The 27,602-nt window shown below is 42.7% G+C and overlaps 3 protein-coding genes across 3 annotated transcripts in view; all 3 read left to right on the top strand.

Moving 5' to 3' along the window:
- The first annotated feature begins 2,241 nt into the window (after nt 1-2,241).
- LOC306694731 (calreticulin-like) lies at nt 2,242-8,212 on the top strand. The gene is made up of 9 exons (XM_079157714.1): nt 2,242-2,426; nt 3,213-3,314; nt 3,805-4,008; nt 4,153-4,247; nt 4,352-4,561; nt 5,570-5,683; nt 5,850-5,993; nt 6,105-6,197; nt 7,297-8,212. Exons 1-9 carry the CDS (start codon nt 2,333-2,335, stop codon nt 7,519-7,521), a joined length of 1,281 nt encoding a protein of 426 aa, XP_079013840.1. The 5' UTR covers nt 2,242-2,332; the 3' UTR covers nt 7,522-8,212.
- Nucleotides 8,213-9,695: 1,483 nt separating this feature from the next.
- On the top strand, nt 9,696-24,351 carry LOC306695012 (UV excision repair protein RAD23 homolog A-like). The gene is given in 11 exon segments (XM_079158109.1): nt 9,696-9,859; nt 12,450-12,531; nt 12,937-13,016; nt 13,759-13,823; nt 13,825-14,181; nt 14,520-14,566; nt 15,398-15,525; nt 15,614-15,743; nt 18,753-18,934; nt 19,533-19,691; nt 20,933-24,351. Coding segments are annotated over 11 exon segments (1,413 nt in total). The 5' UTR covers nt 9,696-9,790; the 3' UTR covers nt 21,047-24,351.
- A 472-nt stretch (nt 24,352-24,823) lies between these two features.
- eps15l1a (epidermal growth factor receptor pathway substrate 15-like 1a) overlaps nt 24,824-27,602 on the top strand; it is a gene marked incomplete at its 5' end in the record, with an annotated part of 40,251 nt that continues 37,472 nt past the window's right edge. Inside the window, 3 exons of the mRNA XM_079157717.1 lie at nt 24,824-24,850; nt 25,785-25,826; nt 25,916-26,005. Of these exons, the coding sequence (XP_079013843.1) occupies nt 24,824-24,850; nt 25,785-25,826; nt 25,916-26,005 (159 nt within the window). The remainder of the gene's footprint in view (nt 24,851-25,784; nt 25,827-25,915; nt 26,006-27,602) is intronic.

Genomic DNA, 27,602 nt, shown 5'->3' with positions numbered 1-27,602 from the left:
TGACCACAAAGAGACTCAAAACAACTACAAAGTGACTCAAAACAACTACAAAGAGACTGAAGATGACCACAAAGAGACTCAAAACAACTACAAAGAGACTCAAAACAACTACAAAGTGACACAAAACAACTACAAAGTGACTCAAGCTGACCACAAAGAGACTCAAAACAACTACAAAGAGACTGAAGATGACCACAAAGAGACTCAAAACAACTACAAAGTGACACAAAACAACTACAAAGAGACTCTAAACAACTACAAAGAGACACAAACAACTATAAAGACACTCAAGATGACCACAGAGAGATGTGCAGTGACTAAACAACAACAAAAAGAGGCTAAACATTTAGAAAGTCTGTGTGTCTTGCTTATGTGTAGTAGAGGTTTGGGTGTGCCCAGGGGCCCATTGTCTCATAATCCGTCCGTTTGTATAATGATAGAGTGCACACTGTTCCCTTCCCTCATGAAGCCACTCTGGCCTGTAACACAGGTTTTGAGGCCTCTCTGTGGCCGCTGGTGGTACTGTTACTTGGGCAAACTTCTGGAGCTTCAGTATTATTTTACCTCAAACCAAAGTTTACAGTATTAATATGATCAAATACATGGTGTGCACTAAACTGCTGTTTTGGGAGGAAATCTTTTGGATGGAGACTGATTTTTGTGGTTTATTTTAACATTGTGACAACATGATTCAGATATTATTGCAGATATATGTTGACCCAGCATCAGCCTGTTGCTTATTATTAGCACACACAATTTAAATGTACAGGCTAATGTTGTGTGTGCTGGGTATAACAATAGATAATAGTTGCTTTCAGAACTTTTATTAAAGAACGGTCAACAGAAGACAATATGACATGCTAACCTCGCCAGCTACATTTGAGTCAAGACTTATTTTATAAGGCACATTAAACAACAACAGGAGTTGACCCAAGGGCTTTCTAGTAGAGGTGAATGGGTTAGGCCCAATACATACTCAATACAGTTATACACAATTAAAGACACAAAAAGGTGCATAAAGGGCAACAACACATAATGCAATACAATAAATCAATAAAAGAAAAAGGAAAACGGAAGTTTGGAGAAACTGAATAAAACAAACAGCAGATTAAAAACCAGAAAGAGGATGTTATAATAAGTCAAGAGGGGACAGAACATGTGATTTCAAATTGTCAATGGAACAGGACTCCTCCCGGTTACTTAATTAAACAAACAAATTGTTAATAAACAAATTAAACAAAGGGATTTATTTGTCATGGCAGCAACACTGTCCTGTAGATTACTTGTCCTTACTATGGGTTCTGAAAAGTTGCAGTACGTGTGTAGTCAAAGTTATTTGGTTCATTTGCTTGTATATTCTATTTGCATGTGTCTTCAGTGCGTCGAGCTCACAGCCCAGAGAAAATGCCTATTACGCACTTCTCCGATAATGTTACAGTGTAATGTCCATTCCTCATACATAACGACTTTGTACAAAACTGCCGTGACCCGGATTCGAAGCGGGGTTGCTGCGGCCACAACGCAGAGTACTAACCACTCTACGATCACGGCGAGTTATCCTCCGGGATGACACACGAAGTGTCAGTTTGTCGAACCATAGAGTAAACAGCCATTGAGATAATGTAAAAGCTATAAAACATCCACAAATGAACAAATGATCGATAGCTTATCATAAATGATGCACATGAAAACAAGAATAAAATGCGGCCATTGCATTTGAAATGTTTGAAATTATTACAAATTTAGTTTGGTGCATTTGGGCACCAGCAGGCTAACTCGCATTTCAAACCACTCACCATACAAAGGGTGGCCTTTAAACTGTCCTCCAAAACCCTAACTAATGAATCCTGAGTCAAACTAATTATACCAGCCTGAATATGAATATTTTATATTCTTATAAAGGCAGTAAATGCCAAACACTTGTAGTATTTGGGCCCCATTATAAAACCGATATTATCTTTGACTTTTAGGCTACCAGCATACAGTCTAGCAAACAGCTTTTCACCCCTGTCGCCTATTTTCTGTTCGGATGTTGCTATTTCCAGGTAGGAAGTAATCACTCTTGTCCCCCACAGTCACTTTACAGGAGAGACAAGTCGTCTCGTGACTCCGCCCTTCTCCGATCCTCGTCCGACACGAGCCGAGCTTCTCCGAAAAGTAACTCGTGGTCTCATTTCATTGGCGAGACGCTCGTCCAATGAGCTGCGGCCATCTGTGCAGTGCTTGTCACCGTTGAAATTCTCAGGTTACATCTCCTCGAGCCTTTATTAGCCGATTTCACCCTCGAACCTGCTCTCGTCTACGTCCTGGGTCCCGTTGAGAAGCTGCCAACATGAAGCTGCCAGCGGCGATTCTCGCAGTTTTTGCGTCGATAGCTGTCACCATTGATGCTACCGTGTACTTCAAGGAACAGTTTCTGGACGGAGGTGCGGTATCTTAACAATTCCACGTCTTCGTGTCCTCTCTGTGAATGCTCGTGTTGTGAAAGTGGCTGCCTCAACTGTCTTTGAACAGTGTCGGTCGGTTTATAGTTCTGATATTTGTCCTTTTTAAAACAAAAACGTTTCTTTAAAAATAATCTCACTGCATTCATTTAACCCGTTAGAAAAGGCTAGGCCACGTTATGTCCAATAGTCAACCGAGAGGTAATGTTAGCCAAAAGAAAACTAACGTTAGCTAAAGTAACGTTAGTAATACAGTAACGTACATACTGTATTATTATTGTCATAATGGAATGCGAATACAAAATGAATGCATTAGCTGGGACACTCGTATGCCAATCCAAATATTCTTTCACTTTTGATATCTCTCTGAGGCGTATTGAGGGCTTTCAAAAGGAACTCATTCAGGTCGTGGTGCTGTTTGAACGCTTTTCTGTTCAAAAGAACCAAACGCTACTTAGTAAACGTCCTCAATGTGTTGAGTCAGTTCAAATAAAAGCAGAACTTCGAAAGAAAATGTAAAAAAAAAAAGAGCCATTAGCACCTGGTATATACCTAGAAAACATTTTAGTATTAAACTATTAAAATGTGCACTAAAACAGTATTAGTTAAATTACGGCTTTTATTGTGAAGTCCTCTTCAGAGGAGTGCAGTGCAGCAAGTGTGTGTCTGCAACAAGCGGTGTGATCGATGTATGTTGTAATATTGCAGTGTAACGACTAACAGGAAGAGGCTGTCAGTAACCAGTTGAGTTGGTTTGCTGTGTTTCAGAAGGATGGACGAGCCGGTGGGCCGAGTCCAAGCACAAGTCAGACTACGGCCAGTGGAAGCTGACCGCTGGGAAGTTCTATGGGGAGGCAGAGGCTGATAAAGGTAATTCTTTTTTTTTTTTTATTCATTCTGTCATTGATGCATATCTCCGATACTCACAGATGTGAGGTTATCATGCAAATGTAGGGAAAAGAGTTTTTTTGTCTATGACCTGCTCCAGGTACAGCCACTACAAAGAGAAGGAATCTGTTTCTAAAGTATGTGCTGAGACTAGATCAGAACTGGAATAACCTGTCGGGGGCGGGGGGGCTGTGGCAAAAGTTAGCCCCCGGGCCCCTAGTAACACCCCCGACTCTTAATGCTTCGAGTCCTGTTTTCCGTGCTGGAATACTCCCCGGCGCCATGTTTACTCATTTGCATTTTACAAAGTAATCCTGGAACTTTTTGGGCTCCTGGTGCAGGCTTGGTTATGTCCTTAAGCACTACAGTAAGACAGAGTGTCTGGCATATACATATTCATGATTCATCTTATTTAGAATAAGAAAAAGCTTTGAGCGCTTGTCGCCAACGGCTGTTCACTCCTATTTTTCAGGTCTCCAGACCAGCCAGGACGCCCGCTTTTACGCCCTGTCGGCTCGCTTCGAGCCCTTTAGCAACGAGGGGAAGCCCCTGGTCATCCAGTTCACCATCAAACACGAGCAGAAGATCGACTGCGGAGGCGGCTACGTCAAGATCTTCCCCTCTGACCTCGACCAGAGCAACATGCACGGGGACTCTCAGTATTACATCATGTTCGGTGAGTCACGCTGAGGCCCTGATCAAGGAAGACAACTGTTTGAGGAGAGAGAGAGCATTGATGCATTTTCACATTCAGCTGTTTTAAAATGTAGCTGTGACTGAGCTAAAATATTCAATTAAATAAATAACTTATTGTCTCCAGGGCCTGACATCTGTGGATACAGCACAAAGAAGGTTCACGTGATCTTCAACTACAAGGGACAGAACCACCTCATCAAGAAAGACATCAAATGCCAGGTAGCTACTGCGTAAAGCCTGTTTTGAAACAGTTTAGATTCCTGAGAACATGAATTTATAGATTCTTGCTCTCTCCTAAATTCCCCTTCACCCCCTCTCTCCAGGATGACGAGCTGACCCACCTGTACACGCTGATCCTGAATCCGGACCAGACGTACGAGGTGAAGATAGACAACGAGAAGGTGGAGTCCGGCTCCCTGGAGGAGGACTGGGAAATGCTGCCTGCAAAGAAGATCAAGGACCCAGATGCCAAGAAACCCAGCGACTGGGACGACAGGGCCAAGATCGACGACCCCACCGACACCAAGTCTGAGGTAGCAGATCAGGCCCCCGTTCTTTGTGGGGGGGCCCCGGGCGTTGCTCAAAAGTAATCCAGATAACTCCAACAGGATTCTTAGAACAGGCCCCTGGGTTTATTTTCAGACCCAGCTAACAATTCGCCGAGGCAGATAGAGATTTTACCCAAATCTAAACCAAATGATGGACTGAAAAATGCAGCATAGTCTGCTCATGTTGCTCAAGAGGTATAGCAGTAAATTATGATCAACAGGTTTCTGAGCCGATCGTTCTTTGTTAGACAGCTTTCACAGTATTGTGCCACAAATGTCTCATTATAGATGCCAACAGACCCTTTTATAGCCGTCGTCATGATCGCGTCACATTGTTAGCTTGAGGCGAATCACCTCAGAGTAGTGGGCTAAAGTTACACATCGGAGAAATGTCATTTTGCTGTGTTGTTGTTTGCCAGAATCTATATCACCGACATTTGAGATGGTAAACTGTGGTTTGAGAAAATGTTGCTAATAGTTTAGCCTTCTGCTAACCTCCTCAGCCGCCACGGCAGCTGCACGCTCCCACTGAACACTATTAGAGATGGAAAGATGGCCCACTGTTCTGTAACCATGTAGCATCAAAGCTTGGTGCAATTGGCACGATAACTAGCGGGCGGCTGGCAACTGAGCTGCCTTGCTCATTCCGCCAGGCTTTCGTGCTACAGGAAATGATCGGATCAAAGTTGTCACTTATCTGGCGATAGCGATGTGCTTTTCTACGCTGAGACAAGAGTGTTAAGTTGTTAAATTTGACTCCTTTAGCAGTTGGCTAGTTTGCTGCTAAGGCCACCGTGCTTTCATGCTAACGGTTACCCTGGTTACAGAAAGTAAGCCCAACAGCAGGCTGGTGTCAAATAATCAAGCTAAGCTAATTTAGCTTTTCATGTACCGGGCCCAGGTCACGTCCCTAGGTCGTGATGTGCAGTGTTATAGCATTTCCTTTTTCAATTTGGGACTTGAGTGGTAACTCTGTCTCTGCTGCCTTCCCAGGAATGGGACAAGCCGGAGACCATCCCTGACCCCGATGCCAAGAAGCCTGACGACTGGGACGAGGACATGGACGGAGAGTGGGAACCTCCCATGATCACCAACCCAGAGTACAAGGTGCGGCTTTTATATGAGGGCAGGGCTGGAGCTTTTTATAGACAAAATGATTGATCCCGGTGTTTTTTTAGACTTGGGTTAAGTGAAGACATTGCTTCCATCATGGACTTGATCTAATAACCTGTACCAATCACTAGTTCTAACCTCTCTTGTGTCGCCTTTGCAGGGTGAGTGGAAACCCAAGCAGATTGAGAACCCTGACTACAAAGGGGCCTGGGTCCACCCTGAGATCGACAACCCAGAGTACACCCAGGACGCCGCCATGTACAAGTTTGATAACATTGGAGTACTGGGCCTGGATCTGTGGCAGGTAATGATAATTACTCGCCCAATGAGTTGTAACAAGGGAGTTACCCAACATGCGTATACAGAAAGACTTCGTTGAGGAATTAAGGCTCATATGATTGGTGTCTTTGTTCAGGTTAAATCTGGCACCATCTTTGACAACTTCCTGATCGCTGACGATGTCAAAGAGGCAGAAGAGTTCGGGAAGGGAACCTGGGGAGCTACTAAGGTAGGACTGAGCCTACTATACACTACACTGCGTCTTCTAGACTCAACAAAACATTTTCATTAACAATTCATCTATTGATTTGTGTTGGTTATGTGCTCAGTTTTTTAAATGTCAAATAATGACAAGTGCTTATAAAACAAATGACTCATAAGTACCCGGAGCTATTCAGTTGAAAGTGAAGAAAAGCAGTCCAAAGTTCACGCCCACCATTGCACACACTGGGCTGTGTTCCAATACCCCTACCACCATACTGCTTAGTCTGCCAGACAAAGATTTAGTTTGTCTTAATACATCGTATGTTTAATGTAGTATCCCCAAAAATACCGGGATGTCTAACTGCATCCATCGAGCTTCTCTGGCTATATTGATCCAACAAGGTTCAAGGTGCTGTGTTATGAGGATGTAGTATGTCAGAATTAACCAGTGCACACCTTTTTACGGGCAGCTGCAGTATGTACTGAAAGCCTATCCAATTTAAAATGTAGTGTGGGTTTGATTCCCGGTAGCACTACTTCCTGCTTGGTTGGTTCTGCTCTACAAATGTGTACCTGTTGATGAAGGTTGCCTGGTAAAGCACATCATGAAGCAGCAGTAGTTAGGAGAGCCATGTGTATGGGACTGACATTCCAGATTTTATGAACTCTTTTTTTTTTTTTTTTCAGTCTTTACGTAACATGTTAAGCTAGCCCTAGCTCCTGACTGGCTTAAGCCACTCACTGGCTAGTTCCAAGTGGGTTTACTAGTCCCAGCTCACAGAGTAGCTCCTAGCAGGTTAAGCAAGGTTTAGCCTACAGGATAGCTCCTAGCAGGTTAGGATTGGTCTAGCACACAGGCTAGCTACTTGTGGGTTAAGCTAGTCCTAGTCACAGGCTAGACAAAATGGTATTTATAAGTCAAAGAACACATTATGTTGTATATGAAGAAATATATTCCTCTATTGAATCCCAGATACGTTTCCACAGTGACTTGAATCAAAAGTGTTGACATCAAAATAGCTGCACTTGTTTTAAGAACACCCATCAAATATTATTGAGCATTGTCAACTGAAACGCCAACACCTGTTCAAAACATCAAACAGCTTGTCCTCTTTGCCCACCAGGAACCAGAGAAGAAGATGAAGGACGAGCAGGAGGACATGGACAGGAAAGTGAGGGAGGAGGAGGAGAAGAGCAAGAAGAAGGACACTGAAGGCGACGACGAGGAGGAGGAGGAAGACGGTGAGGATGAGGATGAGGAGGAAGAGGGCGAGCACGACGAAGAGACGGACGAGGACGCCGGGACAGAAGGGGAGGACAGCGACGCCAAAGGGAAGGACGAGTTGTAGAGACAGCTGTGTGCTTCTAAACCAACGAAGGGAAAATCAGAGAAAGCCCTATGGACACTGGCCTTTAATACAGCAGCCTTTTATTCAGGTGTAGGGGCGGGGAGGGGTGGAAGGTGGGGTCAGGTCAGATTTCTTTTTTTGATTCCTTTGTTTTGTTTTTTTAGCTATCAAATTGGAGAAGGGAGAAGGGTTTCAGTGTTTATTTCCCTCCGTTTGTGTGTCTGCTTTGGTTAAGAATGTTCTCATTTAATGCGACTCACTGAACGGTCTCATGCAGAGCCAATTCATTCTTATTATTGCCTTTGTTGGGATACATCTCGGGTTTGTGATGTCTGGTTCATGCACTTTTATTCCTCCTGTGTAATGTAGTACCATTTTCTTTTCTTTTTTTTTTTTAAATGACCCCCTTCATAATTTATTCAATCATTACATTGAGTCCCTGAAAACACGTCAGTTTCTAACTTCTGATTCGGGGGGTGTGTGTGTGTGTGTGTGTGTGTGTGTGTGTGTGTGTGTGTGTGTGTGTGTGTGTGTGTGTGTGTGTGTGTGTGTGTGTGTGTGACAGAGTGAGACTGCATTAAACAAACTGTGATTCTTACAATCGCCATTTTCCTCATTGTTCTGAATGAGTGACTGCTCTGTGGGTGAACACTGCTCTGTTTCAGTGAATAAAATTGAAGCCTCTCTACAAGCTGACTCCTGTTTTCAATGGTTTTGGTATGTCTTTTATATATTTTTTAATATATATATGTGTATATACCGCATCCCACTGCCTTCCTCAGCAAGTTTACTTTGGCTCAGTTGTCGTCACATATTATCAGCTGGTTTTGTGTCTGTATGAAGATGGGGGGAACAATAAATTAACTTTTCCCAGTGAAGTCAGAAGTTTCTAATCGGGTAATGTCTGCTCCAAGAATAAGCACGCTAGCCTCCGATTCTGCCAAGAATCTGAAGGCAGCGGGACCGGCCGCGAAACCACGGTTGTGGAGCTCAGTTTCCCTGCGAACGTGTTCGTTGATCTGTAGATCCACTCGGGTTTCTCCAAAAGTTTTCAAAAGCACAGTAGTGTCCTGCTGTGCTATGGCGTCCTCAGCATAGCACGACGAGCTCCAAACACCAAGACGCTCGGTTCAAATTAAACTCATTCCCATCTATAAAATGTGAGACGCCGTCAGCCAGGAACACCGTTCAAAAAAAGAAACTACACCAAGCAAAACATTTTATAATTTCTTCCATATCTTTCAATTCGAACTCTTACTACTCCAACTAACGTATGCCAGATTCCTTAAATTTCACATTGGTCATGCGCTCGCCCACTGACCAATCACGGCACACGTTAATGCTGACGTACTTGGCAGGCTACCTGGGTAGCATTGGCACGTCAAAGAAATACGCCAAACATGTCAAACTAAAGATCTGATTGGTTGAAGGCTATGACAATCCACAATATCGTCCCCATATACTTTAATCTGCAAAGTCTACCTAGAGGATGTCAGGCCTCTCCTTACATAGAGAAATAGAGGCTGAATCTGATTGGATAAAAGCTCTACTTAAAACAAGCTGCACTGGAAGCAGCGCCGCAGGCTGGAAGCAGAGCAACAGTGGAAGACAGGAGCTGTGCAATGAGAAAATAAGCTAATGGGAAAAAAATTAAAATACATGTGTATTTGTGAAAAAATATTAAATTATAAAATAGGTATAACTTTGATTCTGTTTAGGCCAGCAGAGAAGGCTTAGCTGTTATAGTTATGCAGAGTCTAAGATGGTATGAATAAGGCAAGATAAGTATGTCAAATAAATTGAATAAGTGAATTTGATGCTTAGAGCGGAAGTCCATCGATTTTATACATAAAGGTCAGTTTATCTGTCAGTCAGTACTTCTGTACAAAATATAATAAATATTCTGTTGGTTGCGTTATGTGATGTGTAGAATCCTGTGGTTTGTTTTAGATGTTTGTTTTTTATTTGCTCACTTATCTCCCCTCCCCCTCTTCGTATTGGAATATTTCCGACAGCACGTGAAGGCGGCAGTGTGTCGTGCCTCTTTTCCGGCAGTAGATGGCGCCCGTGCCATCTCCCGCCTCCCGCCTCCCGCCCCCCCCCCCCCCCCCCCCCCCCCCCCCCCCCCAGTCTGCTCCGCGGCTCTGAGACAGCTGAGTCACACATACATTTGATTCAGTCCTGTGCGAAAAAAGAGCGGCTACAGGCGACAAATTGCCGTCAGCTCTCTCATTTTTGACCCCAGCCGCCTCTGACACTGCGCCGCAAGATGCTGACGATAACACTGAAGACCCTCCAACAGCAGACATTCAAAGTAGAAATAGACCCAGAATTGACGGTGAGTAACGTTAGAAGTTACCGGGGCTGAAGTAAACACGGTGAGGCCGGGGGAGGCAGGCAGAGAGACTGTAGCATACGGGGCTCGTTAGCTAATATTAGAGATAACACTAGCCGCGGTAGAGGCTGCTCAACTCTTTAAAAGAGATAGTTATTTAGCTTATTTTAAAAAGTCACGTTACGTATATGTCACACAAATATGTGGCGGTCAGATGGAAGCAATTCTGCTGCGGGGTCTCACTGTAACTGAGTTCATGTGGGGTAACGTAAAGATAGCTTGTGTAAGATCGGGACTGAGCAAGTTTCCCTTCAAAGTAAAAGCGTAACACCTGTAATGTATTGACACGCATATCAAAGCCCGCCATACGCTCTCTAGAAAGACATTGTAACCAAAGTTATGTTTTCGTTTGTCGAACAGTACAGTCAAATGTATAGTCCCTGATCCACTGGTTGCCTATACTCTTCTTATTGGTGTCCCTCAGATGATTTTACAACGTACGAGCGGCATGGAGGGTTTATATTGAAAACACCGACCGGAAATAATGTTTGTACTTTCTTTGAGCTTGACAGTGTTTGACTTATTTCAGTCTCACCATGAATGACGATGCAATATTGTAAACCTCCTCTGTAGTTATGGTAATGCCGGTTAGTAAATCTTTTTTTGGAGAAAAGAGTGAAGACCTTTTAGAAATGTTCTTATCATATAGTGAATAACATGCAGTACTTAATGTTAGGCGTATTGAACTAGTAATGTACCCTGGGAAGCAGTGGTGTATAAAGTACCCAAAAGCCATACTTGAGTAAAAGTAAAGATACCTTACTGGAAAACGACTCCAGTAAAAGTGAAAGTCACCGATTAAAATACTACTTGAGTAAAAGTCTTAAAGTATCTGATATTTACTGTACTTAAGTATCAAAAGTAGTTTTCTGATATTAAATGTACTTAAGTATTGAAAGTAAAAGTACAAGTAAATGCTGTTAATAAAAAAGCAAAGGGTCAGAATTTTGAGAATTATGAAGTTTATTCTTTTAAGTGCTGTGGCCACCATGACCAAGGACAAAATAATTGGGTTGGCTGTGATCCATCCAGGAGCAACAATGTTCAACATCATATATTGTACATAAGTATACTTTTGCATCTACTATGAACTATGGGCCTGATTTGAACACAACAGGCAAAGGTTTTGCGCAAGCTGAATCTGCAATTGGTCGACTGCTACCATCATAACTCGATCTGATCATCCACGAAATGACTAAAATATCAAAACATGATCAATACTAAAGTATTACAAAACGTAATGCGGCGCTCTCGTTAGCTAACTAGTGCTGCAGTGATTATAGCTATGATGACTCAAATCAACAACATCTCACAACTGTCAACACTTCCTCAGCTCACTAACTCGCTAGCGATCTGTCTGCTACACTAATTGTCTCATTTGATTTACGATAGCTAGCGAACGTTAGCCTAACATACACCATGTATAGCTACATGAGGAGATCAGACACCTGTCCCCCCCCCAAAGATATACTCTGTGGGAAACACTGCTAGATATCTGAACAGGTTTATGATCATTATGATAACTAAACATTAACGTTGCGGCTCATGGGATTCATCTTAATTTACCTCAATGTGTTTCCTGTGGTTGGATGGGGAGTTTTTGAATGCTAATATTTCAGTAGCTTCGGGTAAGCATAAGAGGCACTTCATCCGGTACGAAGAATCTTTCACTCCAACATAAGAAAACATTTCTCGCAAATATGGCCACGGTGTTGGTCTTCGTCACCACCGTCGTTTGTTGCGGGAGCAGCAGGTGCTTCCATTTCTGCTTCCATCATGAAATCAGTCATCGTAGAGTGGAATTCTACTCATGTAGTCGCTCGCTAGCGAGCATCCTGGGCATCACTGGAAATCAAAAAACCGCGGCTTTGAGAGCAGTTGTTTGCAGTTGCGCATTAACGTGATTAACCAATGATTTAACTTGCAAGCTAGGTCCACTGATTCACCAAACCTGCTTGCTTGCAGTCTGTGTTCCACCACAGTCCCCGACGTTGGTCTCATGATTCATTTTTTTTCTAAAGATAGATTTTATTTTGTAGCGAGTAACGAAGGTTTCAGGGGAAATGTATCGGAGTCAAAGTATCAGTTTTCTTTAGAAAATGTAGTGAAGTAAAAGTAAAAGTCAACAGAAATATAAATAGTAAAGTAAAGTACAGATATCCAAAAAAACGACTTAAGTACAGTAACGAAGTATTTCTACTTCGTTACTATACACCACTGTTGGGAAGTGATATCACGTGACCCATAATAACCGTAAACAGTACACACAGTAAGTAACATTAAGCTCTAATATTAAGCTCGCATGTTTGGTTGAAACAAATTATATGTATATACTGTATATAAAAACAAAAGACAAAAAGTGCATACATAGTGAGAATACAAGGTTAGTTCAATTGACACAAATAGATTCACAAAAAAAAGCTTTAGTATGCAGACAATCAGATTTAAGAAAAATAAATATATATCTTAACTTAACATAACTTTTTGCCAACAGCTATGTTAATCTGATTGTTTCTTCTGTTTATGTTCACAGGTTGAAGCCCTGAAGGAGAAAATCGAGAAGGACAGAGGGAAAGATGCATTTCCTGCTGCAGGACAAAAACTCATCTATGCAGGTGAGCCGAGGATGATACAGACAAACACAACATATTGAATTATCATATTCTGTTACATAGTTGTTAAAATGATTTATGGGGACAACTCAACACACATTTCTGTCAACCTTTTACTCTTTTACTTTTAACTTTCAAAGGCATTGATCAAGGTATATATGTATTGTTACAACAGCAGCAGCTCTTAGAATCCCCCCCAGTTGTGAAACTAGCCTAACCAGGCTAGTTTTCAGAAGGGGACTATAATATTCATAACTATGTTTTCATGAGTGGATAACCTCCTGAAACTAAAAACTGTTGTGTCTTCGTTACCTTAGAATGAGCGCTTCAGATCTACATTCTCATCTTCTTATTAATAAATCGTGTCCTGAATCTTTTCTCATTGCGATTTCTCCTCGAATGTCACAGGCAAAATCCTAAACGATGACACCGCGCTGAACGAGTACAAAATCGATGAGAAAAACTTTGTGGTGGTCATGGTCACCAAGGTTAGTGTCTCTCTTTTTTTTCTTCAACTCTTTGAAAATGCCAGTGCCATTTTCTTCCCTCATCAAAATTTAGCTGAACCGTGTAGTGTTATTTAGCCTCCTTCCCGACAAGCTAGCCCTAACCCTTTCCGTGACAGGGTTGGTACCAGTAGATTCCTTCGGTCGTCTAGTCCTCACCAGCTTTAAACCTGAGCCGGCTGCAGCCTCTGGAAAACGGTCTGGTTATCACACATTGTCCGATCTCAGGATCTCCATTCTCTACTGTCAAAAACCGGAGACTGTGACAATATGACGTGACTCTGTTGTTATTCAGATGGAATTCATGCTGTGGAAATATACTTTTCACTGAATCTACTACTTGAGATAACATAGTACTTCTACTAGCTTCACAAAAGCCTTTCTAGGGACGGGTGTTGCAAACAAGCATCCACTAAATCACTATGATATGCATATGACAGCAGTTTTTTGTATCTGTGTCTATCAAATGAACCAGAAATACATAATAAATACACGTAATTAAACATTTTTTTTATCCGACCTTATAAGCGACTAGGCTTCTTGTTCAGCCAGTATTTGAACACTAGGTTGTTTTTTGTTTTTTTTACTTCCGATAGTACTGATATGGAAATATTGGGAATTTTCAAACTTAACAGCCTGGTCCAGTTGAGTGAACTGAACAATGCAGCGCTGCCACCTCTGGTCATCACATCCGCACTACAATGATCCATTCTTGTCTTGACAGCCTAAACCAGCCCCCCCTCCTCAAGTGGCCTCACAGCCAACGCCACAACCGGCTGCAGCTGCAGCCCCCCCCCTCAACACAAGGGCCCTCCACGGCAGTGCCTGCAGTGTCTGCCCCCACGCCCGCCCCACAGTCGGTCCCTTGCTCCGAACCCCCGGTCCCGGTCCCAGACAGCACCCCCCCAGCTTCTGTCGAAGCAACCGCAGCCCTCGACTCGACCACGACCCTCGACTCGGCCCCGGCCTCGGCTTCAGCTGCCACTCCGGCCTCTGCCCCGGCCCCAGCTCCCGAGGCTGCCCAGACAGCCCCGGCCTCGGCCCCTGTGGACTCCCCCACCCCTACTACCCAGCCGGAAGAAAAGCCGAAGGATGACCCCGAGAACGAGCCATCCGACCCTTCAGAAGTCCTTTCCACTGCTGCCAGGTTGGAGGAAACCTATGTTTACGTCTACTGTTTTGTCTGGTAGTCCGAGAGATGGCCGAGGTTAGCTAGAAAAGCTTGTGTTGTGATCACAGGAACCTGCTTTAGATGATTAATTTCTTTTGAACAAGTTCACGAAAAGACTTAAATGCAGCTTTCTACAGAGAGTGTCTTCAACAGATATATTTTGGTTGTTAAACGTATAACATTCCCATTAGCCTCAGCCGTACTTTGTGTTTGATTCCAATGTAGCCGATGCTAAACAGCAGCATGTGAGCACTGCCACTAGGAGCTAGCTGATAATGGATGCTAACTGTAATTATATGTTATTTCTCTCAAAGCCTCGCCGATGAACTGGGTCTCCTTGAAGAAGCAGCGTCTATACTGGGTAATGCGCCTCTGATTTGATGTCCTGCTGTCTATACAGACAAAATACCACTGTATGGGTCATGCTTTGCTTTGCTTTATGTTTTAAAATGTAGTGCCCGGTTGATAGAGAGTGAATGAACTTCAGTGTGATGTGTCGTCCAACCACATGGGAAGACGAAGGGATTCCACCGTCGTAACTGGGTCTTAAATGGGAGATGTCCTGTTTGTTTAAGAAAAAAGGGGGTAGAGGATTACTGAAACCGGATTTCTCCATCTAGGTTTCTGTTGGACAACGCAGACTTCTTGGCCATGTTAGTACAGTATGTGACCGCTTTACAAATTGGCCGTGGCCCACAGGGGGATGGTTCATAGGGGTAGGGGGGAGCCTGTATGAGGATCTGTTGCATGTATATGGGGACTTACAGTAACCAGGTTACTACAGTGCATGTAGATGCGTTACCTGTTTTTCTCTGAGTAACCCGGTCACTTAAGTGTGTGTTTACGTCATTCATATCAATTTAGATTCAGACATTTAGTGTCACAATCACTCAGGTGATTGTTTTCTGTACAGCCATTGTTCTGGGAAGTACCAGCTGCTGAGCTTTCATGCTACAAATTCACCAAGATGTCAGCTGCCCAGCACTGCGTGGGATGGACATAAAGTCGCTGTGTCTGTAAACGGGAGGCTCGTGGGTACCCGTAGAACCCATTTTTATTTACATATCTCGAGGTGGGAAGTTACGGGACCTGCCTTCCCAGGGCTCAAGTGAACTCACCTTTTGCACAGACACGTTTCTAACTGATTTGACCTCATTTGTCCCTGCCCCTCCCTCTCCCGTGGTTTCCACAGTGACGGGTCCAGCCTATGAGAACCTGGTCTCGGAGATCATGTCCATGGGCTACGAGCGGGAGCAGGTAGTCGCCGCGCTGAGAGCCAGTTACAACAACCCAGACCGAGCAGTGGAGTATCTGCTCACGGTGAGGATTGAACCAGCCCGGGCTGGGGGGCTGGGGGTTCCATTCCTGCTGTATTCCAGAGTGTGAAGTCAATGTTTATGCACTGCAGGGTATTCCAGCCGAGGCCAGTGATCCGCCACCTCAGGAGCCAGTTGGACCCAGTGCTCCATCCAACCCCCCCGCTCCCGCTCCCGCTCCTGCTACGCAAGAACCCCGACAGCCCCCAGCAGCCTCAAACAGTAAGAGCACACATTTACACTCTATTGATGCAGATATAGGACTGATTAGCTTAACTTTACTCAGGAATATAATGTTTATTTTATTTACATTTTAGATTTGTTTCCAGTGAGATATTATTGAGTTTATTGGTGACTTTGCTGAAACACAAACAATTTGAGTTGAAATATAAATATATTCTATTCAGTTTCACATTTTCTTTTGTGGAAAATAACTGGTAAGAGTAGTATTGATTAAATGCTAACGACACTCCATACTGCCATACTCATGGACCCCTGCTCCGGGGCCAGTACTCGCACATGGTCCAGGAACTGTTGGGGGGAGTTTGTAGTTCTGTATGCGACTCACTGGTCAACAATAACCTACATTCACACAGTAAACAGCACGTTCACTGTCACCTTTAGATAGAGGGACAGACATTACTTGTGATCTGACAAAATAATCTTAATCCAGGGCCTGCTTACTACCTGTTTCTGGAGTTTAGTCCCTATCAGAGTGTAGTGTTTGTTCAGTTGTCTTTGAGTTGGCGCTTGTCATGGTGTGACGACTGAACAGCAGAGTATGTATGCAACAGTATGACTGACTCCGTGTTGGTTGAAACACAAATGCACAAAATGGACTTTTAGTTCCTGTGACCTATTTGGTTGAAAATGACATTATGCTCCTTTGCTCCACCCCTTCGTCCTCCACCGCTCCTGGGTCCGACTCTGCATCCACACACACATACACACACATACACCTCTGTACAGAAGTAGCAGCTTGCTCTTTGCTTCCCTTGCTCCACAAAAAGCCATACTGAAAGATTTTACCATTAACGCTGACTTCCGTGGCCTCCGTCCTCGTCTTTGTTCGTTTCACATGCGGGTCATATGGGGTCAGATCAGTCTCAATAATTGCAAATGCACACAGAAAGACTCACAAATGCACACAGAAAGACTCACAAATGCAAACAGAAAGATTCACAAATACGCACAGAACAATTCACAAATATATTCGATTTACAAATGCACGCAGAACAATTCACAAATACATTCCAATGCACAAATAAATAAATTACGATTTATATAAATGTAAAAAAAAATCACAAATATATTTCTGCATTTGTATGTATTTGTTTGTGGATTTGTATGGATTTGTTTGTGGATTTGTATGGATTTGTTTGTGGATCGCACTGCATTTCTTTGTGGATTGCTACACATTTGTTTGTGGGTATTTTGAGACTCCTCTGCCGTCGCTGGATTCACAAATGCATTTTATTCAACGTGAACCTATCTGTAGCCAATCAGATGTCAGCCTCATTTTCAACCAATCACATGAGCGCAGCTCCCCCCTCCCCTCCCCACGAGACTGCCAGCTTTGTTGAATCAGGAAATAAATATTGTAGCCGTCTGTGTTCACCCAGAGCTCTACGATCCCTCATATCAGTAGAGACCGGACCAAACTATGTGTGTGTAAACCATATGGTACAAACAATGAGGCCACGAGGCTGCCAGCGTAATGCTGCGTTCACACCAAACAAGATTCGTGCCGCGTTAATCGCGCTAATCGCGCTAATCGCGCCGCCGGTCTTGCCGGGGGACTATTTGTGTTCATTCGCGTGAATCGCGCTGGACGCGCCGGAGAGGGGGCGCGGCTTATCGCCCTGAAAGCCGTTCAACTGTCCGCCGTCAACTGTGGAAAAAATAACCTCTATTTCTGCTCAGTATGTGTTGTGGAAGTCCCAGATATCACGGGGAACTAAACTCCGTCATGTCTGGTTCATAACATAGTCCAGAGGAGCTCCGTGGATTTCATCGAGCTGTATTCACTGTGTCTAGCGAGCCACACGTCGGCTGTTTACCACAGCTGTATGAACCCAACATAAACTGATTTGGCTGTGATTTAACGGCAATAAACCAACAAAAAGGAACTCCGAAATAACATTTATACACATAGTTTGGTCTGGTCTCTACTGATATGAGGTATCGTAGAGCTCTGGGTGAACACAGACGGCTACAATATTTATTTCCTGATTCAACAAAGCTAACAGTCTCGTGGGGAGGGGAGGGGGGAGCTGCGCTCATGTGATTGGTTGAAAATGAGGCTGACATCTGATTGGCTACAGATAGGTTCACGTTGAAAAAAATGCATTTGCGAATCCAGCGACGGCAGAGGAGTCTCAAAATACCCACAAACAAATGTGTAGCAATCCACAAAGAAATGCAGTGCGATCCACAAACAAATCCATACAAATCCACAAACAAATCCATACAAATCCACAAACAAATACATACAAATGCAGAAATATTTGTGATTTTTTTTTTACATTTATATAAATCGTAATTTATTTATTTGTGCATTGGAATATATTTGTGAATTGTTCTGTGTGCATTTGCAAATCGAATATATTTGTGAATTGTTCTGTGCGCATTTGTGAATCTTTCTGTTTGCATTTGTGAGTCTTTCTGTGTGCATTTGTGAGTCTTTCTGTTTGCATTTGTGAGTCTTTCTGTGTGCATTTGTGAGTCTTTCTGTGTGCATTTGTGAGTCTTTCTGTGTGTATTTGTGAGTCTTTCTGTGTGCATTTGTGAGTCTTTCTGTGTGCATTTGTGAGTCTTTCTGTTTGCATTTGTGAGTCTTTCTGTGTGCATTTGTGAATCTTTCTGTTTGCATTTGTGAGTCTTTCTGTGTGCATTTGCAATTATTGAGACTGATCTGACCCCATAGGGTCACTTCAGGACTGTGACCTGGTACTGATATCTGATATTTGCCACAAAAAATGTGTCAACAGCCAAACAATAAAAATCTGATCCGAGCAATAGTCAGAACTGAGCATGAAGGCTTGCAGTGTGACCGTAGAGATTTATGTTTTATTGCATATGTTGAAATCTGTGATTGCCCTGAACCAACAATATTTAGTTAGACCGTGGCTGCTACCTTGATATATGGGGTTAGGGTTATTTTGTCTCCAAACGCTCTCCACTCTATCACACTAAACATCGGCAGTAACCAGCACATCCTCTCTCCAGCAGGGCCAGCGTCCGGGAGCCTGCCTCCCTCTGCCGGTGGAGGCTCTCTCCCTACGGGGAACCCTCTGGAGTTCCTGAGGAACCAGCCTCAGTTCCAGCAGATGAGACAGATCATCCAGCAGAACCCGGCCCTCCTACCGGCCCTTCTGCAGCAGCTAGGCAGAGACAACCCGCAGCTGCTGCAGGTACCGCACCGGCACACTCACCGATGTCTATTTCCTTTAAATGCATAACAACCACGTATATAATAATACAATTCCACAATGGTGGAACCTTCTATGGTGTAATGGTTCAGAACCTTTCCACATTTTAAGCGTGCTAACAAGAACACACTCAAGGGGTTCTACCGAGAACCCTTTTATATTTCAAAGATTGCATATAGAATACACCCAGGGTTTCTATCAACAACCTTGCTATATTCTAGGGGTTTCATCTAGAACTCATCTGGGGGTTCTACGGAGAACCCTAACAACAACAATCCTTGTTCCCAATCACAGTTTCTGGTGGTGTGTGGGCTGGATTGTGGGCCTTTTTTCCCTAAGAGCTCTTTCTCCCAAAAAGGGTTCTTCTGATGAAAACCCGTGGAACACTTAGTCTTACAAAGAACCCTTGAAAAACCCTTGATTAAAAACAACAAGATCTTCAGAAGCAAGTGGTTCTGGGTAGAACCTCAACTGTTCAGGGAGAACCCGTTTGGAACTTTTATTTGTAAGAGTGTAGAGACTGGGAACCCGTACATTAGTTATTTGTAGTATTTACATTGTATGTATGTGTGACTTACAGCAAATCACGCAGCACCAGGAGCGTTTTGTGCAGATGCTGAATGAGCCACGAGCTGGAGACACGGCAGGGGAGGGGGCCGAGGCTGAAGCCGAGGCCCAGGGGTCCCCACAGACCAACTACATCCAGGTCACCCCCCAGGAGAAGGAGGCCATTGAGAGGGTCAGTTACCTCCTTCTATTTTGGTCAAAGTGTATGGAAACCGACCCCTGGGTTTTATTTGTTAAAATGTGGTGTACTCCTATATCTTGTTGTGTCGTGTTTACATGTTTGGAACTAGGTTGATTTTTCTGATGTTGCGCAACGCTAATAAAGGCATCAACCAATCACGTTGTGCGGAACGGACCTATTCAAGACGTGCACTATACTCTACAAAACAGGGAGGGTCCGTAGTCTGAGCCATATACGGTATATGTAAAATATACATATAGTGGAAGTACTCATCGTGACGACACTCATTGGTTTGTGGATTGTGGTTTTGAAGCCTCCAGTTCAGCATTTTGGGCGTCGCCATCTTGGTTTTTTGCAACCAGTCAGCGGAAGTGACCATATTTGGACTGCGAAGGAGTGCCATAGCGACCTGTCCATCACAAGGCAGCCCCGCCCTAAAGCATCCCCTGCTTTATGGTCTATGTGACCCTAAATGGACCATCATTTACTAAATGAACATCATGCTGTATTGAAGAAGACTTGAAACTAGAGATTGAGACCATAAACTCATGTTTACAATGTTTACTGAGGTAATAAATCAAGAGAGAAGTAGAGTCATTTTCTCATAGACTTCTATACAACCAGAGGAGTCGCCCCCTGCTGGACATTAGAGAGAATGCAAGTTTAATCAGAGGTTGAAGTCTGGTCTGGACAAAGACTGCAAACTTTATTACTCCTTTCAACTTTGACAAAGGCAGAGCAGACCAGATCCACTCCTTCGGTTCTTACCTTTCACAATAAAAGCCCTAGATGTATCCACTGCCTAACTGTTTACCAGAGGAAACTTAAATTCCCTCAGAACATTTCACTAAAAGTAAACTCAATAAAGTAGTTTACAGTAGCTTTAGGTTATTCAACTGTTTACCTCAGACAGAGTGCCAGAAGCTGTCAATAGGATCCTGGTATTTGGTCTTCAAACCTATTTATGAAAAAAAGTATGAATAGTTTTGATGCAGAATATTTGCAGACCAGTATTTTGTTTATTCATCTTCCCCCTGGTGTGTAAAGGCCTTAACTGTCTCAGACACAGGTGTGTGTGTGTGTGTGTGTGTGTGTGTGTGTGTGTGTGTGTGTGTGTGTGTGTGTGTGTGTGTGTGTGTGTGTGTGTGTGTGTGTGTGTGTGTGTGTGTGTGTGTGTGTGTGTGTGTGTGTGTGTGTGTGTGTGTAACATAAACATGTGCGTTGTGTTCCAGTTAAAAGCGCTGGGCTTCCCTGAAGGCTTAGTCATCCAGGCCTACTTCGCCTGCGAGAAGAACGAGAATCTAGCCGCGAACTTCCTGCTACAGCAATCATGGGACGACGAGTAGCCAAGCGTCACCTGACGCGTCGCCGCTCACCAGAGGGCCTCAGAGCAGGTGACTACACGAGGTCCACCGGGGGAGGAACAAGAGAGGACAACTGTTTTTCACGCCGTGGGACTGTGCGTCTGATGCTGTGGGTGAAGACCACGACGTGCCGTTCAGAAGTTCGCTGCGCTGCCTCCCCTCCATACAGCCGTGATGATCGTCACAGCAACTCGGGCCGAGCTGCTCCTCACTGCTGCTACCATTACCGCCGCCGCTTGTGCCGAGTGATCACGCCGAGAGACGTCCCGCCAGGAAACAACGCCAACGGTCTGCATCACCTTTACATAAGGAAGCCCATCTCAGCCAGTAAAAAAAATAACGAAAATGAGATGAAAAGCTAGCCTTGATAATAAAAGTATTCCATGGTAAGTCATACTTCTGAGATACAAAGTCATAATTATAACTGAGATAAAAATGTCAAAATGATGAGATATAAAGTCATAGATTTGAGATAAGAAGTCAAAAATGTCCCATTAGAAGTCAGATTTATGACATAAAAAGTAATAATAATAATTACGAGATTGAAATGTAATTATCAGAGGAAAAAGTAAATTCTGAGATGAAAAGTTAAAATTTTCTTTTTCTTTTTTCTTCAAATGGTGGAAATGGGCTTCCATAGTTACAGGCCAACGGGCTTTGGTTTAGAGGGTTTCCTCTGCAGTCAGCTCACACGCTGCCTGCAGAACATGTGTTGAACTCATAGACTGCGCACACACACACACACACACACACACACACACACACACACACACACACACACACACACACACACACACACACACACACACACACACACACACACAGTGTGTACGCTCCAGAATGTATCTGTCGTGTATAAATACATGACAAACCCCTCCATGTTGGGTTCACCCTGAAAAATGTGATGCAAACTGTTGACTTTGCTGTTTGAGAGCTAGCATTGCTTTATATTAAAGTTCAGGTCGGATCATTTCAGCTGTTCTGCTTCTTTTATCCGTGGCAAAAAAGTGTAAACCGCTTAGCTAACACAAAACCTGGTGGTGTGTTTACACTTCATTAACCATGTAGATGTGTTTCTATCCGAGGGAAATGACATCTGCAAGGGTACTGAATATGCTGCTGGAGTATTTGATTGTTTGCCGCCCATTCCTGCCATGATGGAAAATCAAAATGTTAAGATAATAACTCCTATTTTTGACTTTTCAGGGTTAGGTCATTTTGACGTACTATCTTGTTTTTTTTTTTACATGCACTGGTAAATTTAGATATTTTGGACTATTTACTTCCATCTTTCAGACTCGTGGAAAGAAAACAAATATTTTACTACTTTGTCTTTGTGTCTGCAGATTTCTCTTAAATTCACCAAAAGTTATCATTAGATAACTCCTCATTTCCATATTCAAACATTTCAGACAACTTGTAATTAAAAAAAATACTTAATGTCGGCAATCAACTGGGAAGTTTCATGGAGGAGTCTTTTGGTTGTTTGTTGAAGTGAAGTGTCAAAAGGCCGTTTTCTCTTAATGAGCCAGAAATCCACACTTCAGCAGCACTTACACACACCAAACCTTTCCTCCTCCTGTTTTTACAGAGGGGGTTCCTATAGCATTCATAGCCTGATTCATACAACATTTCATTTCTAAAAGATGGAGAAAATGTATTTCTTTGAAACTATTTCCTTATTTATAAGATGAAACAAAGAGCCTTTGTCTCTAATATGTCAACAAATTGAAACAAGAACGTTGAACCTGCCTTAATGTAATTAATGTTCAGATTTGTGTTCTGGAAACGTATGAAAATTAGCACATATTTGACTAGATAATTCACCGTTTGCATATTTAAACACATTTCAGAAAACTTAATACAACAAAAAGAATTACCTTAATGCAAGTAATGAACTGGCAACGTTTTGTATTAGTTACATTTTGTTTAACCTATAGTAGGGTGTCTCCTGAAAACCAAAAAAGAAAGAAAAAGTTGTTTGGTATATATTGATTTTGACTTAAGTCAGTATTTCACTTTGGGTCCTAGGGTCTAAGTCAAAAGAAAACATTTGACGTAGTGTTTAACAATCATTTTTACTTAGTATGACAGAAAAGAAAGTATTTTATTTCATTATGTGTGACTCACCTCGAGTATATATGTATTTGTATTATTCTCAAGTTATTTGTTGATCTTTAAAAAAGAAATGGCAGAAATGGGCTTCCAAACGCAAATACACAACGTTTGGTCAAAAACACCTTGCACTCTATTTTGAACATCCGATGAGTTGGTTGTGCAGTCACACAGCAGGTGTTCTGATCTCTTGTCACGGTTCTGTGTGCTGTGGTGTTGTGTAGAGGACTCATGTCCTCATGGTCTTTCACTGTGGACGGTCCGTCTGTTGGGTTATTCTGCAGATGAAAGAATTTGAAGTGCCACATAGCATGCTTTGTCAGCTAAATATTTGACTTTTTAAAAAAAAATCGAAGTTGTGTTCTTTCTTAATATTTCATTAGCTTGAACGATGAAACACCTGCTACTTTCAGACGATCCGTTTCTGTTCCATCGGCCTCCTGTCACATCTTCTATGCATTTTAAAGCGGTCAGACTTGGAGCCGCTGCTCCTTCATGCCTTATGATTGTCAAAGACTTGAACGCTTTTCATTTCACTAATGGAGTTATAGTTTACAATAAAGTGTTTTGGGATATTTCACAGACCAGTGTCAAAGGATCGGTGATGATCACCATTACTGTTTAAATTATTTAAGGTGGTTTAAAGGTAATTTGAATAAGTTCTTGAAGCCAAATATATATATATATATATATATTTTTCAGCTTTTAGCATGTACTTTGCTGTCTCTTCTTTTACTTCTCTTTATTGTGTTTGAACTGGAACTGACTGGAAGTTTTGTGTTATGTAAATGTGGTATACACACTTAGGGGTGAAAAAGGGCACTTTACTGTGATAAATGCTGTTCTTTAGCTGTGAGGGGTATTTGGTTGCATGCATGTGTTACCGAGCTATTTATAGCATGGCAGCGGGTTGGAATGAATGCAACTTTAAAAACACCAGTTAAGGTTTTGCGGAATTGTTGTGAAAAACTTTTGTTAAAGCATTGTATAAAAATAAATGGAAAGTGGGTGATTAATTGTGGCGTTTTATCATGACTGATCTAAGTGAATGTAAATCTCACATATTTCACTGTTGGGTGCACATATACATACGGTTAGTTTCAGAAATAGGGTCTGGTTTACTGCTGTATTAGTTTACATGCAACCGTGTATCTTGAATAAACGTTTTTTGAAGTTAATTCTACAAATGATCTTCCTTTCTTGACAACTTGCAACTTTATAAAAACAATTTTTATTTATTATATCATATTATTATTATTATTATTTAACATAATTTAACTGCACGATTTATGCGGGGGAGTCGGTATACAGCCACCACACATCCGCGCCAGACATGGATGTGACTCTACAGACCCCAATGTGGTTCCAGCACAACAGAAAGGAAATATAAACCAATTTAACCTGCGATTGTTTGTGTGCAACTATATCTATATCTAAAAGAAAAGTCAAATTTTTTGGTTGAAGAAATTCATAATTTTGCAGAACAACAAGTTATTGAGAGGAGTTTTGACAGCATTCTGTTCCCGTATTGTGAGGCATGGGTTTGTCTGCTAAGGGGAGTGTTGCCTTGGCGAGAGAGAGGGAGGGCGAGAGAGAAGAGAGAGAGAGAGAGAGAGAGGGCGCGTTCCCGCAGCAACAGGGAAGATGGCAGCTCTCACATCTCTCACCCAGGTAAAGATGCAGCGATTTACGACTCTACACTTCACCTGAAGTCTCAGCTATTTAATAGCACGGCACAGTGTGCCTTACACGTGACATTGTGATTTTTAATATGAGTTTGAATGCAACACGAACTCGCTTTGAAATGCAGCTAGAAATAAGGCAGTCAGCCGGTCGATTAAGGCCCATTTCAAGTACCGTTAGGTAGCGGGTTGTTAGCCTCAGCTAGAGGAAAGCTAGCCGTGTAGCTATTTACATACGACGTAACATACAATTAACGCATTAATTATACATTTAAACGTAACAAGCACCGTGTACACTGTATGCAATGTTAGGGACAGGCTGGCACGCGCGTGTATATTTAAGAAAGCACTGTAAACTATTATAACGCCTAGTCCTTTCGCTAGCAAACCCTTAGCTAGCCTAGCCTTGATGCCAAGCAGTGTGAGGATGGAGATAAACACGCTCGTGAGCTTCTTATACACAGTCTATGCTCGTGAGGCTAGAAGGCAGGCTATACAGTAGGCTAACCCCAGCTAACCCGGGCTAAGCCTCGATTAATGCCGCTGCGGTGAGTTGGCTCTCTAGTTTCCATGTTCACCGGAGACCCACATTAATGTTGAGGCTGAAGAGCAGCCACGGTAGCGATTATTGTCATCTATGGTTGCGCAACAGTCACATAACATGGTAATGCAGCTGTGTTGTGATGCCTTCTAATGAACTGTGGGGCTGGGCGCTTTCAGCAGAACTGACATTAGCGTTAAAAGAGTGTTTGAATAAGAACTATAACGTGAGGATTGGCTAGACGTTTCAGTCAGTGTTTTGGTGAACGAGGCGGGTTATTTTAAGCTAACATGCGCTCAGTGCTTCTAGAAGGAACCTCACTAGTGGAGAGAAGTGCATGGGGGATGATTTCTAGTGCAATGACATTCTCTCTCTGCCACAGCTGTCGAGTGGGAACCCTGTATATGACACCTATTACAGACAGGTACGTTCCTTTATTGGTAATTACGAGATGGAAGCATGAATGATGCAAATATTCTAATACATTTTAACTGTGTGTGTGTTTGTTCCAAGGTGGACCCTGGGAATACAGGGAGAGTGGGACCAACGGAAGCTGCCTTGTTCTTAAAGAAGTCTGGACTCCCTGACATCACATTGGGAAAGGTAGGTAGTGGCAAAAGTAATGGCTGATGATGGTTTGTTATTTCACATAGAGCTGGAGAGGTGCGTTTGTTTTGTACAGCAGTTTGTGGATCTTAACTGGGCTTGCTGTGTTCATAGTGGACTGAAGGGTGAACCTCTGGTCTGTGGCTATGCCAGTCTGCTGCCCAAAAGAGCAGTGTGTTATTTTTACAGAGCTCATCTCTGATTTATTTGCAGGCCTTAAATTGCATCAGACTAATCATATTATTGGAACGCTGAGCGATTTTTAAATCATAAACGATGATTTTAAGCTTCATCAGTATTATTACATGAATAATAGATCAACTTGACTTTGTGTTTTACTGCTTCTTTTGTTGCCCCAAGTGGCAAAATAGTCAGTTATTGCAGCTTTAAAATGGTAGAAAACTGCAACGTTTGTATAACAAGTGACCCAACCCGAATCTGGTGCAAATCATCTTATCAATTTATTTTTTAATAGCCATCTTCCTCTGCTTTGTTACCCCCTGCTGGCCAGCCAGACTGGCCTCATTCAAATCAATAAGGGGCCCCTGTTTTTTCACAGTCAGATAAATGAGTAGATAAAACAGAATCAGGACTAAAGCAACTGCACAGATGAGTGTGTAACTGTGTGTATCTATTGCACATGACTTTGTTACACAGTGAACTATTGGTGTGTTGGAGTGTAAAATGATACATGTAGTATGTAAGCATAGATTTGTACAGAAATGCAATCAAAAGTGGTTTAGTTGACATCTCTGTTGTTTAAACCAATGCTTCGCTTGTGGAGTGAAAACTTATTGTCTTTTTCATTCTAAATAGTAGCGCACACTTTCGCACTTGAAGGTAGTCGGGGGGGGGGGGGGCAGAGAGGGGAGAGAGAGGGGAGAGAGAGAGGAGAGAGAGAGAGAGAGAGAACTGAAACATAGTGGACCTTGGATTTAACCTGAGTGGGTGTTGTTGGAATATTAATGTATGTATCATCACTTTTGTATCATCCACTCTGGATGGACCTGTGTTGCATCTTGGGACAGATTTCTACTCTCTCACATGCTTTGGGTTGTAACGGCTATGAGCGCTAGCTGCTGCGGCTGTTGTTGATTTTTCTGGGGAGAAGATTAACAGATTAATGTTGATGCAATTACAGTGACATTGTTACCAATGGGCTGTACAGGGCTCCACAGGGAGGCTTGCTACTAGTGGTGCATCGGATCAGAACACTCATGGTCCATATCGTATCGCGGATCAGAGTCACGGATCGGATCAGCACAAAAGAAAAAAGGGAGCAAATATAACTTTTAGAGACCCCTGATCATGTTTTTTTGCGGCTAATACTACTTGCAAATCAGTGATGATCTCTTTGTTATTTGATTATAGCAGCTGGTCTACAAGGCTCCAGGCTTTTTTTGCCACCGTCCCAAACATCATTTCAACCGCTCTGAAGTCTGTAAACCATCAGACATTCTAAACGTTATCCTTTAACTTTGTTAAAGTCATTTATCTTGTTTTATTCATAAAGAAACACAATTCCAATGATTAGGAAATAAAAGATTGTATTTATAAAAACAAATCTTGTCATTGTCATTAGTAGTTTTAATTC

The sequence above is a fragment of the Pholis gunnellus genome (genome assembly GCF_910591455.1).
Source record: "Pholis gunnellus genome assembly, chromosome: 4".
Lineage (NCBI taxonomy): Eukaryota > Metazoa > Chordata > Actinopteri > Perciformes > Pholidae > Pholis > Pholis gunnellus.
The sequence above is the reverse complement of the archived record's forward strand: the minus strand, read 5'-3'. Positions and strand labels throughout refer to the sequence as shown.